The sequence below is a fragment of the Saccharomyces kudriavzevii genome (genome assembly GCF_947243775.1).
Source record: "Saccharomyces kudriavzevii IFO 1802 strain IFO1802 genome assembly, chromosome: 2".
In the NCBI taxonomy this organism is placed as follows: Eukaryota; Fungi; Ascomycota; class Saccharomycetes; order Saccharomycetales; family Saccharomycetaceae; genus Saccharomyces; species Saccharomyces kudriavzevii.
The window spans coordinates 26,036-40,774 of record NC_079273.1 but is presented as its reverse complement, the minus strand read 5'-3'; the positions used below and the strand labels follow the sequence as shown (position 1 = coordinate 40,774).

General features: G+C 40.5%; 7 protein-coding genes and 1 non-coding gene across 8 annotated transcripts; 2 read left to right on the top strand and 6 right to left on the bottom strand.

Annotated features, from left to right (window-relative positions):
- Window positions 1-160: 160 nt before the first annotated feature.
- RPL32 (60S ribosomal protein eL32) lies at window positions 161-553 on the bottom strand (the record flags this gene model as incomplete). Its single annotated transcript, XM_056226982.1, has 1 exon — window positions 161-553. The coding sequence occupies one exon, from the start codon at window positions 551-553 to the stop codon at window positions 161-163; it is 393 nt and encodes a 130-aa protein (XP_056085913.1).
- A 1,060-nt stretch (window positions 554-1,613) lies between these two features.
- On the top strand, window positions 1,614-2,282 carry ROX3 (Rox3p; the record flags this gene model as incomplete). The annotated part of the gene is made up of 1 exon (XM_056226971.1): window positions 1,614-2,282. The coding sequence occupies one exon, from the start codon at window positions 1,614-1,616 to the stop codon at window positions 2,280-2,282; it is 669 nt and encodes a 222-aa protein (XP_056085912.1).
- Window positions 2,283-2,483: 201 nt separating this feature from the next.
- MRX3 (Mrx3p) lies at window positions 2,484-3,296 on the bottom strand (the record flags this gene model as incomplete). Its single annotated transcript, XM_056226960.1, has 1 exon — window positions 2,484-3,296. One exon carries the CDS (start codon window positions 3,294-3,296, stop codon window positions 2,484-2,486), a length of 813 nt encoding a protein of 270 aa, XP_056085911.1.
- Window positions 3,297-3,485: 189 nt separating this feature from the next.
- BRN1 (condensin subunit BRN1) lies at window positions 3,486-5,744 on the bottom strand (the record flags this gene model as incomplete). The annotated part of the gene is made up of 1 exon (XM_056226949.1): window positions 3,486-5,744. The coding sequence occupies one exon, from the start codon at window positions 5,742-5,744 to the stop codon at window positions 3,486-3,488; it is 2,259 nt and encodes a 752-aa protein (XP_056085910.1).
- A 262-nt stretch (window positions 5,745-6,006) lies between these two features.
- On the bottom strand, window positions 6,007-7,392 carry BNA4 (kynurenine 3-monooxygenase; the record flags this gene model as incomplete). The annotated part of the gene is made up of 1 exon (XM_056226938.1): window positions 6,007-7,392. One exon carries the CDS (start codon window positions 7,390-7,392, stop codon window positions 6,007-6,009), a length of 1,386 nt encoding a protein of 461 aa, XP_056085909.1.
- A 449-nt stretch (window positions 7,393-7,841) lies between these two features.
- ATP1 (F1F0 ATP synthase subunit alpha) lies at window positions 7,842-9,479 on the bottom strand (the record flags this gene model as incomplete). The annotated part of the gene is made up of 1 exon (XM_056232528.1): window positions 7,842-9,479. The coding sequence occupies one exon, from the start codon at window positions 9,477-9,479 to the stop codon at window positions 7,842-7,844; it is 1,638 nt and encodes a 545-aa protein (XP_056085908.1).
- Window positions 9,480-10,032: 553 nt separating this feature from the next.
- Skdi_2.trna2F lies at window positions 10,033-10,124 on the bottom strand. Its single transcript is given in 2 exon segments — window positions 10,033-10,068; window positions 10,088-10,124. It is a non-coding gene; the product is annotated as a tRNA-Phe (tRNA).
- A 1,185-nt stretch (window positions 10,125-11,309) lies between these two features.
- On the top strand, window positions 11,310-14,654 carry ECM21 (Ecm21p; the record flags this gene model as incomplete). The annotated part of the gene is made up of 1 exon (XM_056232517.1): window positions 11,310-14,654. The coding sequence occupies one exon, from the start codon at window positions 11,310-11,312 to the stop codon at window positions 14,652-14,654; it is 3,345 nt and encodes a 1,114-aa protein (XP_056085907.1).
- Between the last annotated feature and the right edge of the window lie 85 nt (window positions 14,655-14,739).

The following is a 14,739-nucleotide window of genomic DNA, read 5'->3' as shown; positions in this document are numbered from 1 at the left end:
GAGTGAGGATGAAAAATGCCTTAGTTTGATAGAATTAAAAAACAATAAATCACTAAATACAATTATCTAATGGTAGATTTAAAAGTTATGTTCGATTTGATATTTCTTTATTGAAATTTAAGATTAAATGAAGGTTATTATTTGTAAAACTTTATTTAATTTAAGCTTCCAAAGCCAAACGACCCTTTGGGTTGGTGACCTTGACACCTAGAGCCTTAGCTCTGGCCAAAATGACAACTCTGTTCTTAGCGGAGATGTTGTGAGCAATTTCAGCAGCATAAGTCTTGGTGTGCATGGTCAAGGTTTCCAAATCCTTAACGTTAGCGACTAAGAAAATCTTGTGACCAGATGGTGACAAAAACTTGGTCTTGTTGTTAGAACCGTAACCAATTTTTGGTTGAGAGATGTTACCTCTGAATCTTCTTCTAACAACAGAGTCAATACCCTTTTGCTTTCTCCAGTTCTCAGAAACTCTGTGGTAACGGTCAGAGTGGTGACGCTTGAACTTCTTGGTGTGCTTCTTGACAATCTTTGGGTGAGGTAAGGAGGCCATCTGATTAAAAAAAAGAGTAGTTTGTTAGTATAACAGTTCCAAGAAATGTTATCTTGAAGAATGATTGATTGGAAGACTATCGCATTGCATTTTGTCTTGGGAGAACTTTTGTCATCTTTTTTTTCCACCAACGCTTCCCTGTACAGAATCCAGATGTATCTCTAGATGAATCAGTTTCAATAGACTTAAACAAAGCACCTCATCTCATTAAAATATTCATCATGTTTGCTTCCATCGCCACGGATATCCAGTGCTGTTCCCATAATATTGCCCGTTGAATCATTCATCCTAGCATCCTATCATGTATCACATACTTTTATCGTTCAGTATATTGTCCCTGTTTGGTGATTAGCTTGGAAAGGGGGAATGAACTAAATTTCAAAAGCTAAACTCTTCAAAAGTATTTTAATAAACGATTTTGCAAGTAGATGAGAGAAGCGTATTACCTGCTGCAAGAATCAAACCTCTATTTCCCGCTGTAGAGAGATTCGGTTCTCTCTCCGCCCAAAGAAAGAGTGAGTGCCACCTAGCCGGATGTTCCCTCTAGGGAGAAAGCCAACAGACCTTCCCCCTAGCAGCATCCTCGCTCCTTCCAACAACGGTGTATTACGCAGAAAGTTTGCTGGGTCCAACAATACTGGCTGCCACTTTTCCTTCCAGCCTTTGTTTCGGTCACTACTGATGCGACGCGGTCTCGGCGCTCCCTCGCTATTCTTATTTCTGCTTTTCTAGTTGAAACCGAAAAAAAAACAACAAAAGCAGATGGATGTTTACGCCCACACATTATTGGGGTACGGATGCAAAATAGTCATGAGCCTCGTTTGGCTCATCGTTCTTCATTTCTTTTTTACATTTCTGATAGAGAGACAATAGATAGACGTGGAAAGAAAAAAAGAAAGAAACGCCCAACAATATTGAGAAACGAAGAGGTGTCTTTGATTTAAATACAGCCTCTTCATTCCATTTCTGATCTGGCATAGGTGTGTGGAACGTAAAATTCAAACCCGTATAGTGACAGGCAATAACAAAAGCAACCGAACAGATAAGGAATAGGATAAAAATGGCCTCCAGTGTAGACGAAACCACGGTCCCCTCATACTACTATTACGTAGATCCTGAAACGACGTATAATTATCAGCAGCCAAATCCCCTGCAGGACTTAATATCAGTGTATGGCCTGGATGACATCTCCAGACAAGTGGCAAGAACAAATTTGGACGGCACCAAAGCTGTGAAACTGAGAAAATCCTACAAAAACCAGATAGCCGATCTTTCAGGTAAATTCTCCACCATACCGACGAGAGATAATGGCAAAGGTAGCCAAATAGCACATATTCTTTTCCAAAACAATCCGGACATGATGATACAACCATCGCAGCAAACGCCGGGCGCAAACATGTCAGAGCAGCAATGGAGCGAACAGCTGCGCAACAGAGACATCGCATTATTCCAGCCTCCAAACTTCGATTGGGACCTATGCTCTTCCGTACTGTCCCAGTTTGAAAGGTCGTACCCAAGCGAGTTTGGAAACCAAACCCAAGGGGGTGCTCAAGCGCCTTTCGACATAGATGACTTGGCGTTCGACCTAGATGGTACGGGAAAAAGTCAATCAGGCTCAAATTCCGGCCCCAATAGTAAGAAAAGGAAAAGCAAATCAAGCGGAAGCTCGATGGCTACACCGACTCATAGTGACAGCCATGACGACATGAAAAGAAGAAGGCTGGAGTAGCTTTGTCCTCCACCATATACTACTAGAAGTGGCGCGTTTGTGCTTCGGCAATACTTATATTGCATATAAGTATGTAGATATATATACATATATATAGATAAATTGCATAAGAAAAAGCTGTATATATATATATATATATATATAAGTATGAATAACCTTTTTGAATGTGGAATATTGATTAACATGGGATAGGCTGCTTTTTCAAAACATGTCAAGCCATTTGAAATATTTGAACCAGGTAGGTTCAACAAGGATGCAATTGGCCTTGGCAAACTTTTTTGGAATATCATGCTTCTCACTGGAACCCCAACGACCGAATAAGTTCCAACCTTTTCTCACTTTTTTCGAAGGTGTTTCTGATGCGAACTCTTCCAAGTGTCCCTCAATGGTGCACTTTCTACCTTTAACCTCTTTGACACTAGCTTTCAGCGTAATGGTAGTATCCACGGGAATGTCCTCAAGAAACTCTACCGACAATCGCGCCGTTACACCCCTTTTGCTAGGCAACAGAGGGAAGCCACAATAACACAGCGCTTCGTCTAGTAGCAATGACAATAAACCCTTATGAACATTACCGTCCTGGTTCCCTAACTCTGCGCCTAAATGGTAAATCACGGTTACTTCACCACGATTTAGGTCATGGAAAACTAACGGATCAATTTCAAGCCTGCCCTTTCCGAACAAGAGGCCTTGCCCCACATGGTATTTCCTATGTCCGCTTGGTATTTTCTCACTGAAGAGAATATGGTGCATACTATCATCCTCGACTAATTTCTTGTACGCTTCGCTTCTTTCGACTTGCGCAAGAATATCTGTTCTCTGAAGCTCCATAGGCTGCCGACTTTTTGTTGCACTGAGCAACTCCGCCGGTGTTTGCGGATCATTCAATGATAGGACACCAGCATCATCAGGCCATGCCTTTACAAATGCACCAATGCCCAGTGTAAACCCCGCCGTAGGTAAAATAATTGCCCGGTTAACTAATTTGAACAAAGATGAGATAGCTTTGGACATTTTGGAGCACACAGTCGATCAGCCTCGTTTCTACAGTGTTTATAAAAACAAAACACCTTTTGTCTTATATACACATTTTCGAAGAGATACCCTTTCGGCGATAAAGGATTTCTTAAACCCGAAGGCTTTCAGAAACTTCGCGGCACAAAAAAAAAAAAAGACAAAAGATCATCACTTTCATGATGTTGCTTATACTGTAGTTAAATCCTCATAGTTCACCAGCAGGTCCTCATAATCCTCCGTACTAGTCACCTGCAACCCATGCTCATTAGCTAAATGTAGAAGGCATATGAAACAAAAGCTTGTAGAAAGATCTTTCAAGGTTTCATCTGAATACATTTTACTTATACCTTGGATAATATCAGAAAATTTCAGTTCTTTCAGAGGTCTATCTTCTTGGCCACTTGCACGCTCTTCAGAGATTACTTTTCCATTTTTGGTATCTTGTTCTTGTATCAACTTGTTAATTGATCTCCAGACGTTTTCTTTTAGTCTTCTCACGTCAACTTTCTTTGCAACCCTCGAATAAGTAACTTTGTTGTCTCTGATGGGAAATTTATGATCTTCCTCATCCTGTAGATCGAGTTTCACGCTCGCCTGCTCATTATCATCAGCTCCTTCGAAAGCTTGGTTAAAATCAATACCATCCATGTCATCTTCAAATGGGTTATCCAGCGCTCCACCCACCACATCACCTACCTCCTTAGACTGCTCCATTGCTTTTTCCTCTTGTTCTTTTCTTTCGTAATTATCTGCCCAAAAGTGTTCATCGGCAATAGCAGGTGCTTCGTTATTTGCACCATTGACAGAATTCATAGTTTTATCAAAAACCCTTGTGCTAGCGTCACCTCTAGAGTTTTTCTTATGATTAAATAGACTCATTTTCTGCTCCGGCTTTATAAATAGTCTTGTAATTCTTTCGGTAGAAAAATGGAAATCATCTGGCAGTAAATAATGGGAATCGTTTTTCCTATTTTTTATTGGCATGTCGATTTTTGTTCTCCCCTTTGGTGCAAAAATTTTGTCTTCAAAACCATCGTCAATTTGGAAAAAATCAATTTCTAAGACTTTTTTTGGCTTATTCTTCTTCTTAGCATCCGTTAGTTTGTCATCTCCCATGTTCTTGTTCGTAGTGTCTCTTACGACATTTTGTGTTTCCGCTAATATGTTGGCTTCGTTAGTTACTAGGTTCATTCTTTTGAAATTTCGTACTTTCCAATGTTCTCTTCCTCTCCAATTTCTATTCAGGTTTTCGTCAAAATATGCCATTAAATCTTTTTCGAGTATACTTCCTGCAGTAGTATTGCTGTTATCATCATTTTGATCATCCTCTTCATCTTGTGGCGTATTATCATGATTTTCATCAGGACATTCTAACTCTTGTTGCATGTCCAGATCAAATCCATCAACATTGTCTTCGGCATCGTCTGGAATAGCCTCCTGTAGTTCTTCCTCGGTCAAGAAGTTATCGAACTTATTATTCACATTTTCTATGAAACCTTTTGCTTGATTAATATCATCGACAACGTTCCTTAGCTGCTCAATTGATCCTGAAATTTCACAAACAGCAATTTCATCAAATTTTATAAAATCCATGCCAAGGGATAAAATCTCATCTTCCATCGAAGGTGCACTCATAACTGAACCATTTACCATAGAACCGTTACGACTACTTATCAGTGACTGACTGGGCCCATTTTCACCATCAGCTATACTATCTTCCTCAATTGGATCATCTTCCTTCCTTTGATCTTCATCTTGCGTTATTTGTTGACTGTCCTTTATGGAGGCATCGAAAATGACTCTTGCTGTGCTGTCTATGTTTAGCGTGTTCAATAGTAAACTCTTGGCACCACCTTCATCGAAATCAACAAGGGCCTTCTTGAACAACGGATCAATGCTTAGCTCCTGGTCTAACTCCTTCATCTTAATTGTTTCAAACTCCACTAAAGTAGTTTCTAAAATTCTGTTGTAAACTCTTCGCCTCGTATTACCCACGTCAGGATCGTTCGATACAGGCATGCCAGTCAGTGGGTCAATCTGTACGTTTGCTTCATCATCATCACCTTCAAACCCTTGTCCGTTTTTATCGGTCCCATTACTCCCGTTGGATGATTCATTTGTTTTCCTTTGAGCCAATCCACTCAACAACTTCCCTGTTTCTGTTGTCACCGAATCAACTCTCGAAGAGTAAATCTTAATACACCCATCCAAAGTGGCAGATGCCTTTTGGAAATTAATGTTATTTTCACCATCTTTCAGGACGTCCAGGTCATAAAAATAATCAATCAATGCAAAATTCCAGCTATTTCGGGAATTGATTTTATTATCTGTAGCCATTTTGATCCATTCTTCAAAATTCGCCATCATAGTGGATCTATTGGTAAAGAGATTATGTTCTACTCTGTCATCTTCATCATTATTTTCGTATCTCAGTTGAGTAGTCATTTTTCAACTACTTGCTGACTTTATTACACCTAAAAAAGTCAAGTAAGCGTAGTACTGTTCATATATTGTACAGTATATTCAACGTATAAACATAATAATTTCCTTTACTTAAATGTATAATTTTTCTTACACTACTTTATTGAAAGGTAAACGAAGGAAGCGCGACAAAATCGTTTCACGTGATTATAATAGCATGTTAAATATATCATTTATTCTTATGATTTCTGCTAAAGCCAGCACGAGATGACAAGAACGTGATGGCTTAAGAGCGTTCTTTGGTCAAAAACTTGAAAAGCTTGAAACCACCGACAGATAATATACCCAGCGTCAAAGATTCTAAGAATTTCAAGATACGCGTTTGTCTTCCAGCCCTCTCCAAAGCTTTAGAATACGAGATATCGGATCTAAAGGATACCATAGTGTACAGAGGTATCCATTTATCCCTCATCATGATACTAAACAAAGCGTCGAGTTTTCTTCTAAATAGAAAACGTTTGGACGTGACGTCATGGGACATTTCCTTGTAATTTCTCCTTGCCAGTTGAGTGATAGAAACAAGATCATTGTGTCTTGTTTGACTATACTCAGCAAAGGCTTTTGAACGATCTCCTGAGTGTTTTTTCAATAGTGCCATCAGGATTCTTACATCTTCGAACCCGCAATTCATACCTTGACCGTAAAATGGGACCATTGCATGTGCGGCGTCGCCGAGTAAAATCGCTTTACCACCGGGCACATCGTATGGCTTGCAGTTTACACAAACAAGACTTTCCTTGGGATACGTGATAAATCTTTCCACTGCGTCGTCCAAATTCATAATAGTCACAATATCAGGAAAACTTTCGACTAGGAAGTTCTTCACACGTGACTTTGAAGTTATCAAATCTGATATTTGATCTTTAGGACCAAAGAAAGTTGAAGTGAACGAACCGTCGCTGTTGGCGAGCGCAATCAACATATATTTGTGACGAGGCCATATATGTAAATGGTCAGGAGCTATAGCGAAATTTCCGTCATACTCCGGCTTCGATTCCTTACTGGCTGGAATATAGAGCTCGATGTAACGTAGATCCATGTATTCTTGTGAAAAATCCATTTCGACCTTACGTTGCATTTGTGATCTCGTTGCAGAGTATGCGCCGTCACATCCTATAACAAAATCGAATTCTTCGGTATGTGATATTGCTTTCGAATCTTCCCCAATAGCGAAATGACAGATTTGTTTGTCGTCTGTCCATTCAACTTTAACCAACTTATGACCGAACTTTAAGTCCGCTGGAGTTTTTTCTAATTCATGCAAAAGGTTATTATTTAATACAGATCTATTGATAGAATTGATGGCCTCCCCATGCAAACCATAAAGTTGAGATTCCTGTTCACCTTTTAAGTCGTGAATCATCCTGCCTTTCATTGGAATCATATCCTGCAAAATACGGTCACAGGCACCGGAATCCACTGATCTCAAAGCATCAATACCGCGGGCAGAAATAGCCAAATTGATTGATTTTAAATTTTTATTTTGAGTGGTGTCTAATCTAGGATCTTGTCTAAAATCATACAGTGTGACATGATAGCCTTTTTTGGAGAATGCCAATGCGGCAAGACAACCTACTAACCCTGCACCTATGATGGCTACTGATTCAGGCATTACGAGATTGAATTTTTCGACAGGAGGATTTGAATCTTTTAACTGTCATTTAGTATTTAATTATTTAAAACAACGTCCGTGTCAGAAATTCGGCCTTTTATAAGAAATAGTGGCGGAAAAAAAGAGTCAGTGCTTAGAATGGAACAACTAGAGGCTTATAGTAAAAAAAACAAAGTACTCTTGAAATAAATATCGCATGAGGGCGATATTTCCTTATTTTTGTAGTTACTTATTCTAAGAAGAAAAGTAGGGGCATTATTTACCATAAGAATAATAATAATAATATATAATAATCAAAATAAAAAAAATTCTAAAGATATTCAGATTTTTCAGGTTATTGTTGGGTTGCACTTCAAATTTCATTTTTTCTTTCAATTTTTTTTAAAATTTCTATATTTACATTTCTTTTTGAGACGTATCTTATATTCATTTTTTTTTTTTAGTTCACATTAAAAAGTGGCAACAAAGGATTCAGTAGCGCTCTTTAAAGATGCCATCAATTCTTTGGACAATTCACCCTTTTCTCTAATTTCAGTCAAAAGCTCATCGTGATTAGATTTTAGGTAAGACAAGAAAGAAGATTCGAATTCACCGATTCTTGACAGTTCAATGCTATCCAAATGACCGTTAACACCCGCATAAATTAATGGAACTTGCTCTTCTGTGGCCAAAGGAGAATATTGGTTTTGTTTCAATAATTGAGTTAGTCTTTCACCCCTAACCAAAGTTTGCTTGGTGGAAGCATCCAAATCGGAACCGAATTGAGCAAAGGCGGCAACTTCTCTGTATTGGGCCAAAAACAATTTCAAAGAACCAGCGACTTGCTTCAAAGCTTTGACTTGAGCGGCGGAACCAACACGAGAGACGGACAAACCGACGTTGATGGCAGGCCTAATACCCTTGTAGAATAACTCAGCTTCCAAGAAAATTTGACCATCTGTAATGGAGATAACATTGGTAGGAATATAAGCAGAAACATCACCACCTTGCGTTTCAATAATGGGCAAGGCAGTCAAAGAACCAGAACCTTCCTTTTCATTCAACTTGGCAGCTCTTTCCAACAATCTCGAATGTAAATAAAAGACATCACCGGGGTAGGCTTCACGACCGGGAGGACGTCTCAACAATAGGGATAATTGACGGTATGCCACGGCTTGTTTCGACAAATCATCGTACACGATCAAGGCGTGTCTACCATTATCCCTGAACCATTCACCAATGGATGCGGCGGTAAATGGAGCCAAATATTGTAGAGGAGCAGCTTCGGATGCAGTGGCAGCAACAATGATAGAGTACTTCATGGCGTCGTGTTGTTCCAAAGTTTGGACCAGCTGGGCGACAGTGGACCTTTTCTGACCAACGGCAACGTAAACACAGTACAGTTTCTTGGATTCGTCGCTACCGTTGTTCCATCTCTTTTGGTTCAGGATGGTGTCTAAGGCGACAGCGGTCTTACCTGTTTGACGATCACCAATAATCAGTTCTCTTTGGCCTCTACCGATAGGAACCAAAGCATCAACGGCTTTTAAACCTGTTTGCACTGGTTCATGGACAGATCTTCTGGGTAAAATACCTGGGGCCTTGACTTGGGCTCTTGAACGTCCGACGGAGTCGAGAGGGCCCTTGCCATCGATAGGATTACCTAGAGCATCGACAACTCTACCCAGAAGACCTGGACCGACTGGGACATCGACAATATTACCAGTTCTCTTGACCAATTCACCTTCCTTGACCAGTCTATCGGAACCGAAAAGAACGATACCGACTTGACCTGGTTCCAAGTTCAAGGCCATACCTTTGACACCAGAGGAGAACTCGACCAATTCTTCGGCCTGAATGTTGTTCAAACCAAAGACACGGGCAATACCATCACCGACGGCAAGAACCCTACCGGTTTCGTTCAAATTGGCCTCGTCGGAGACGCCCTTAATCCTTTCCTCCAAAATGGAGGAAACTTCTGTGGGTTGGGCCTTGGTCGAAGCCAATCTTCTGGTGGAGGCCAGAGCAGCAGCAGCAGGTCTTGCCGCTCTGGCGGAGTTAATTAGAGTTCTCGATAGAGAACGAATAGCAGCAGTACGAGCTAACATTATTGTATATGCGTGTTTTTATTATTACTATTGAAAATGCGATTGCTGTGAGTACTGGACGATCAATCTGTTATACCAATAGTTCGCGAAGAGGAAAAAAAATTTCTCAAATATGTTTGTTTCAAGGGTTTTCTTTTCTTTTCTTTTCTTTTCTTTCTTGAGGTCGAGTATATATATGCCTGGTTTGGGAATATATAAGAAATCAGTTAAAAACGAAAAAAGAGAGGGAGTAACGACGTCAACGGGAAGGATGGAAACAATCTGACAAGATCAATTGAAAGAGCTATGACAGTATAATATCTCTGCTTGGAGGAAGAAAAGTTTTTAAAATGAAAGCGAATTGAAAAATAAAATACCAAATTTGGATTTGGATATGATCAATGTATAATAATTACAATAAATACAAGATTCGAAAAGACGTAAAAGGCGTGAAGGGGTAGAAGCGCACCGGGCCCATTTTTAAAGGGATCTGATTGGCCCAGGGCCGGCCGCAACAGCATCACCCGGGTGACCAATCAGCGCCGAGAAACAAAACGAGCGTGGAAAAAAATAATGCGAATTCTGTGGATCGAACACAGGACCTCCAGATTACTTGACCGAAGTGTTTTCTTCAGTCTGGCGCTCTCCCAACTGAGCTAAATCCGCTCTTGATTTATGAGGGTGTTATCTTTTTCATAATCTCATACCACAATAAACGTAACGCACCACGAGATTGCTTAGATGCACTAACCCAACCGATTATAAACATCTGAACAATTAGTTAAATCCGGGATTTTGCGCTTTCACCCTCTGAATATAAACTAGACCTCATATATTAGATACAGAATAAGTAGCATTGACAACGCAACTAGTTACTTCTCTGACATCAACAGGATGTTTAAATTACCCTGGTATCTCTCCAGTCCCTAATGCCACAGAGAGAGGAGTGCTGCGAAGTATTATGTGCTTTCGATTTTTGCCCCCTTCGAGCAATGACCCTTGCGCTTCAGCTTCGACAATTTCGGTGTTATTTGGATCTTGTGTTGGCTCCATACCTCACCTCATCCTTAAACACCGCATCGATAATGCTCTAGCAGCAGGGCCACCATCAAAGATTTTGATAATTACTAGTATCTATCAAGAATAAAGCTGAACTTTTCTCCAATTCCGTTTTGTGAGACCAAAATGATAAAAAAAAAGAGCGTGTTCTATCTTGGCATTCTCGAGAAAAATAACACAACGTGGTGAAGACACCAACAACCCATCCATGCAGATTACTCAATTGGGGTGCGCAAACCATCTTCGACTGTATCACTCTCGCTTTATTTCTCTATATCCAGTATTCCGTTGGAATTCGCAGCAACCCTCCATCAAAGCATCCATCTTGCTTAGACAGCCTACGCGTCAATAAACGATCTCGCAAGCAAAGACTCCACGGAATCTTATTACGTACGCAATATTGCCGCAAAAAAAGGCCATCTAAGCTAGCGCTTCCGAGCGTGCTACTACATATTTTACATCACACTTGATCTTTTGTAGACGCTGTGTGCTGATCTTGTGAAACATATCACGCTATCAGTCCACGGCTCTGTTTACATCCAACGGCCCTATTATCATTTTCTGATCTGACTCTTCCAAGGGTTCTCCACTTTTCTCACCTACATTTCTAATTTGTTAAGAGGGGACAAAAAAAGGGACGAGAAAAAAAAAAGAAACCGACTAATAATTACTTGCAAGATCAGTCGTAGCTGTGAGATAAGCCACGTTTGTATAATTTCTACACGCCATCAGGAAGGGTGAGTTTCTTGAATAGAAAAAGAGTAATCAGTATTTTCCCTACCCCTATAGGACATGCCGTTCATAACATCAAGGCCAGCGGCGAAAAATCCCTCCCACTCTTTATCAGAGACAGACTTAAGCCAGCCCAGGAAACAGCCGTCTCAAACCTCCCCCACTAAGAAATCAGGGTCCATGCAACAACGAAGAAGATCCTCCACCATCAGGCACGCACTATCATCGTTTCTTGGTAGTGCTGTCTCGACCAACCCAACGAAGAACGGCACTACCAACGGTAATATCAGAGGCAGCAACACAGACGCTCAACTCTTGGGCAAAAAGCAGAGTAAACAGCGGCCTCAGGAGACAAGGCGACATAGCACCACCGCAATATCGGGCCCTATCAGCGATAACACCACTACAACACCAAGATCCTCGACTTCCGACACTAACCGCCGTGCCCTTGGAAGATCGTCGGTAGACCAGGATACAAGAACTCCGGGAGGCCGGTATTCACAGATCGAAGAAGACAGCGCTGTTTTAGATTTTGATGACGACCACAATTCATCGGCCGTGGCGTCGAGCGATTTATCATCTGCCTCTAACTTAAGATTAGCAAACTCGAAGAAGTTGAACGAACAGTTTCTCTCTGAATATCTGACCGCCAGGGGGCTTTTGAGCCCCAAAACCGTTCTATCCAACGAATACTTGAATGTATCCATCTCCACTAGCGGCGAGAGCGTCTTCCTACCAACAGTGTCCTCCAACGATGATGAATACCTGGCTAGACTAAACGGGCTTAATGATGGTACGGACGATGCGGAGGAAGATATTTTCTTGGATGGAGTGGACCAGCAAGGAAATAACATACATTCTCCCACTATGACAGCGGCTGCACGAAGTGATGAAGGCACCAACGCAAATAGAGATACACTTTTGAGAGAGAACATTTCAGAGGACCATACAAACACCACCTCTGATCCTAATTCGAGGTCGATTGAAATCGATGGTTCTATGGTGTCATACAGTATAGCCGTTATACTATCTGTGAAGAAACCAACCCAATTTACGGGTATGCAATTGGAATTATGTTCAAGAGTTAAAGTGTTTTGGAATACAGGTGTGCCTCCAACAAAGACATTCAATGAAGAATTTTATAATGCTGCGTCCATGAAGTGGAATTTAGACAATGAAAATTTCAATTTGTTTGTGCCACTAAGCATATCTCCGGATGACCAAATGATAGAAAACAACAACAACGATCGTCAGATCAGATTGTTCAAAAATATACCTACAGAGGAAAGACTGTACCTAGATAAAACCAAAACAAGATACACCCTTTTGAATACTATCGACGTAAAAAAAAACTATCTTTACCAACCTGGAGACTATGTATTCTTAGTACCAGTGGTTTTCTCCAATCATATTCCAGAGACTATCTATTTGCCCTCTGCACGCGTCAGTTACAGATTAAAACTTGCCACAAAGGCTATAAATAAAAAGGGTTTTTATCATCAAGATTCAAATTCTCCTCATTCAATCGTATCACCCGATTCTTCTTCTTCACTAAGCTCCACTACATCTTCATTGAAACTCACCGAGACTGAATCTGCTCAGGCGCATAAGAAAATAAGCAACACTTTGTTCAGCAAGGTCAAGAATCATTTACATATGAATTCACATCAACTCAAGAACGAAGAATCCACCGAGGAGGAAATCTTCGCAGAATATCCTATCAGAGTTATTAGAACTCCACCACCCGTAGCAGTATCCACTGCAAACAAACCAATTTATATTAATAGAGTTTGGACAGATTCTTTGTCATACGAAATATCTTTCGCCCAGAAATACGTGTCACTAGATAGCGAAGTTCCGATTAAGATTAAATTGGCGCCAATTTGTAAAAATGTTTGTGTCAAGCGTATTCATGTAAGTATCACTGAGAGAATTACTTTTGTTAGTAAAGGCTATGAATATGAATACGATCAAACAGATCCCGTGGCCAAAGATCCTTACAATCCCTATTATTTAGATTTTGCCTCTAAGAGAAGAAAGGAAAGAAGTGTATCATTATTTGAAATCAGAACAAAGGAAAAAGGCTCAAGAGCCCTAAGGGAAGAAATTGTAGAGAATTCTTTCAATGATAATCTTTTATCTTATAGTCCTATCGACGACGACAGTAATTCTAAGGGCAATCAAAAGGAAAAGCTTGGCATCACTGAGCCAATAATTATTGAAACACAATTAAGCTTTCCCAAATATGAAGATTTGGATAAAAGAACCGCGAAGATAATACCACCCTATGGGATCGATGCATACACAAGTATCCCCAATCCGGAACATGCTGCTGCTAGTGGACCCTCTCATCGTCGTCCCAGTGTAATAGGCTTTCTATCCGGTCATAAGAGCCCAAAAAACCATGACGAAGGTGAAAAACCCATTTATGATCCAAAATTTCATGTAACAAAAATCAAATCTAATTCTGGACTGCCCATAAAAACGCATACCAGATTAAACATGCCAAAGAGAGGTTTGTATTTGGACAGTTTACATTTCAGTAATGTTTACTGTAGACATAAGCTGGAAATTATGCTAAGGATAAGCAAACCTGATCCTGAAAGTCCATCCAAACTAAGGCATTATGAAGTACTCATTGATACACCTATATTCTTGGTATCTGAACTATGCAACAGCGGTAACATGGAATTACCTACCTATGATATGGCCACAATGGAAGGCGAAAATAACCGCACTTCTTTAAGCGTAAACAACGATTTCTTTGGAATGACATGCCCTCCCCCGCCTACTTTCGAAGAAGCCATATCTGTACCAGCTTCTCCCATCGTTTCGCCGATGGGATCACCCAATATCATGGCATCATATGACCCTGATTTGCTATCTATTCAGCAGTTGAACCTATCCAGAACTACTTCGGTTAGTGGACCGTCGGGATACAACGATGATCCCAGCCTACCAAACGCTAACCGCAACAGTATTTCGAATGCTAATGCAATGGGTGGCGGCATTTCGAACTCTGCATTCGTTACAAGCAACAGCGGCCAGGGAATCGCTAGGGCAAGAGCTACATCGGTAAATGACAGATCGAGATTCAATAATCTTGATAAATTATTGAGCACTCCGTCACCCATTAATAGGTCCAATACCTCTTCACCGACGAATGGCTCTTCACAAGCACATGCTCCCACCAAAATCCCAAACGCTCCTGGTGAAGACCATACCGAAACTTCCAACGTATTTTTCAAAAAAGATTATACTTTATCACACGTAAAAGATGACGAAGAACAAGAAGGAATAAAGAGTTCAAGCTCAGCTGATTCACTGCTTTCTCGTGGTAACGAGTTATTAAATGAACCGCCGCGTTATGACGAGGTAGTACCTTTGATGAGTGACGAAGAGTAAATAGAGGCCTCCGTTTTGTTTCTTTGAATCATCCTAAGCTGGTTATACATATAGAGCAGCTGCGTGTCTTAGTTCCCTCTTCTGA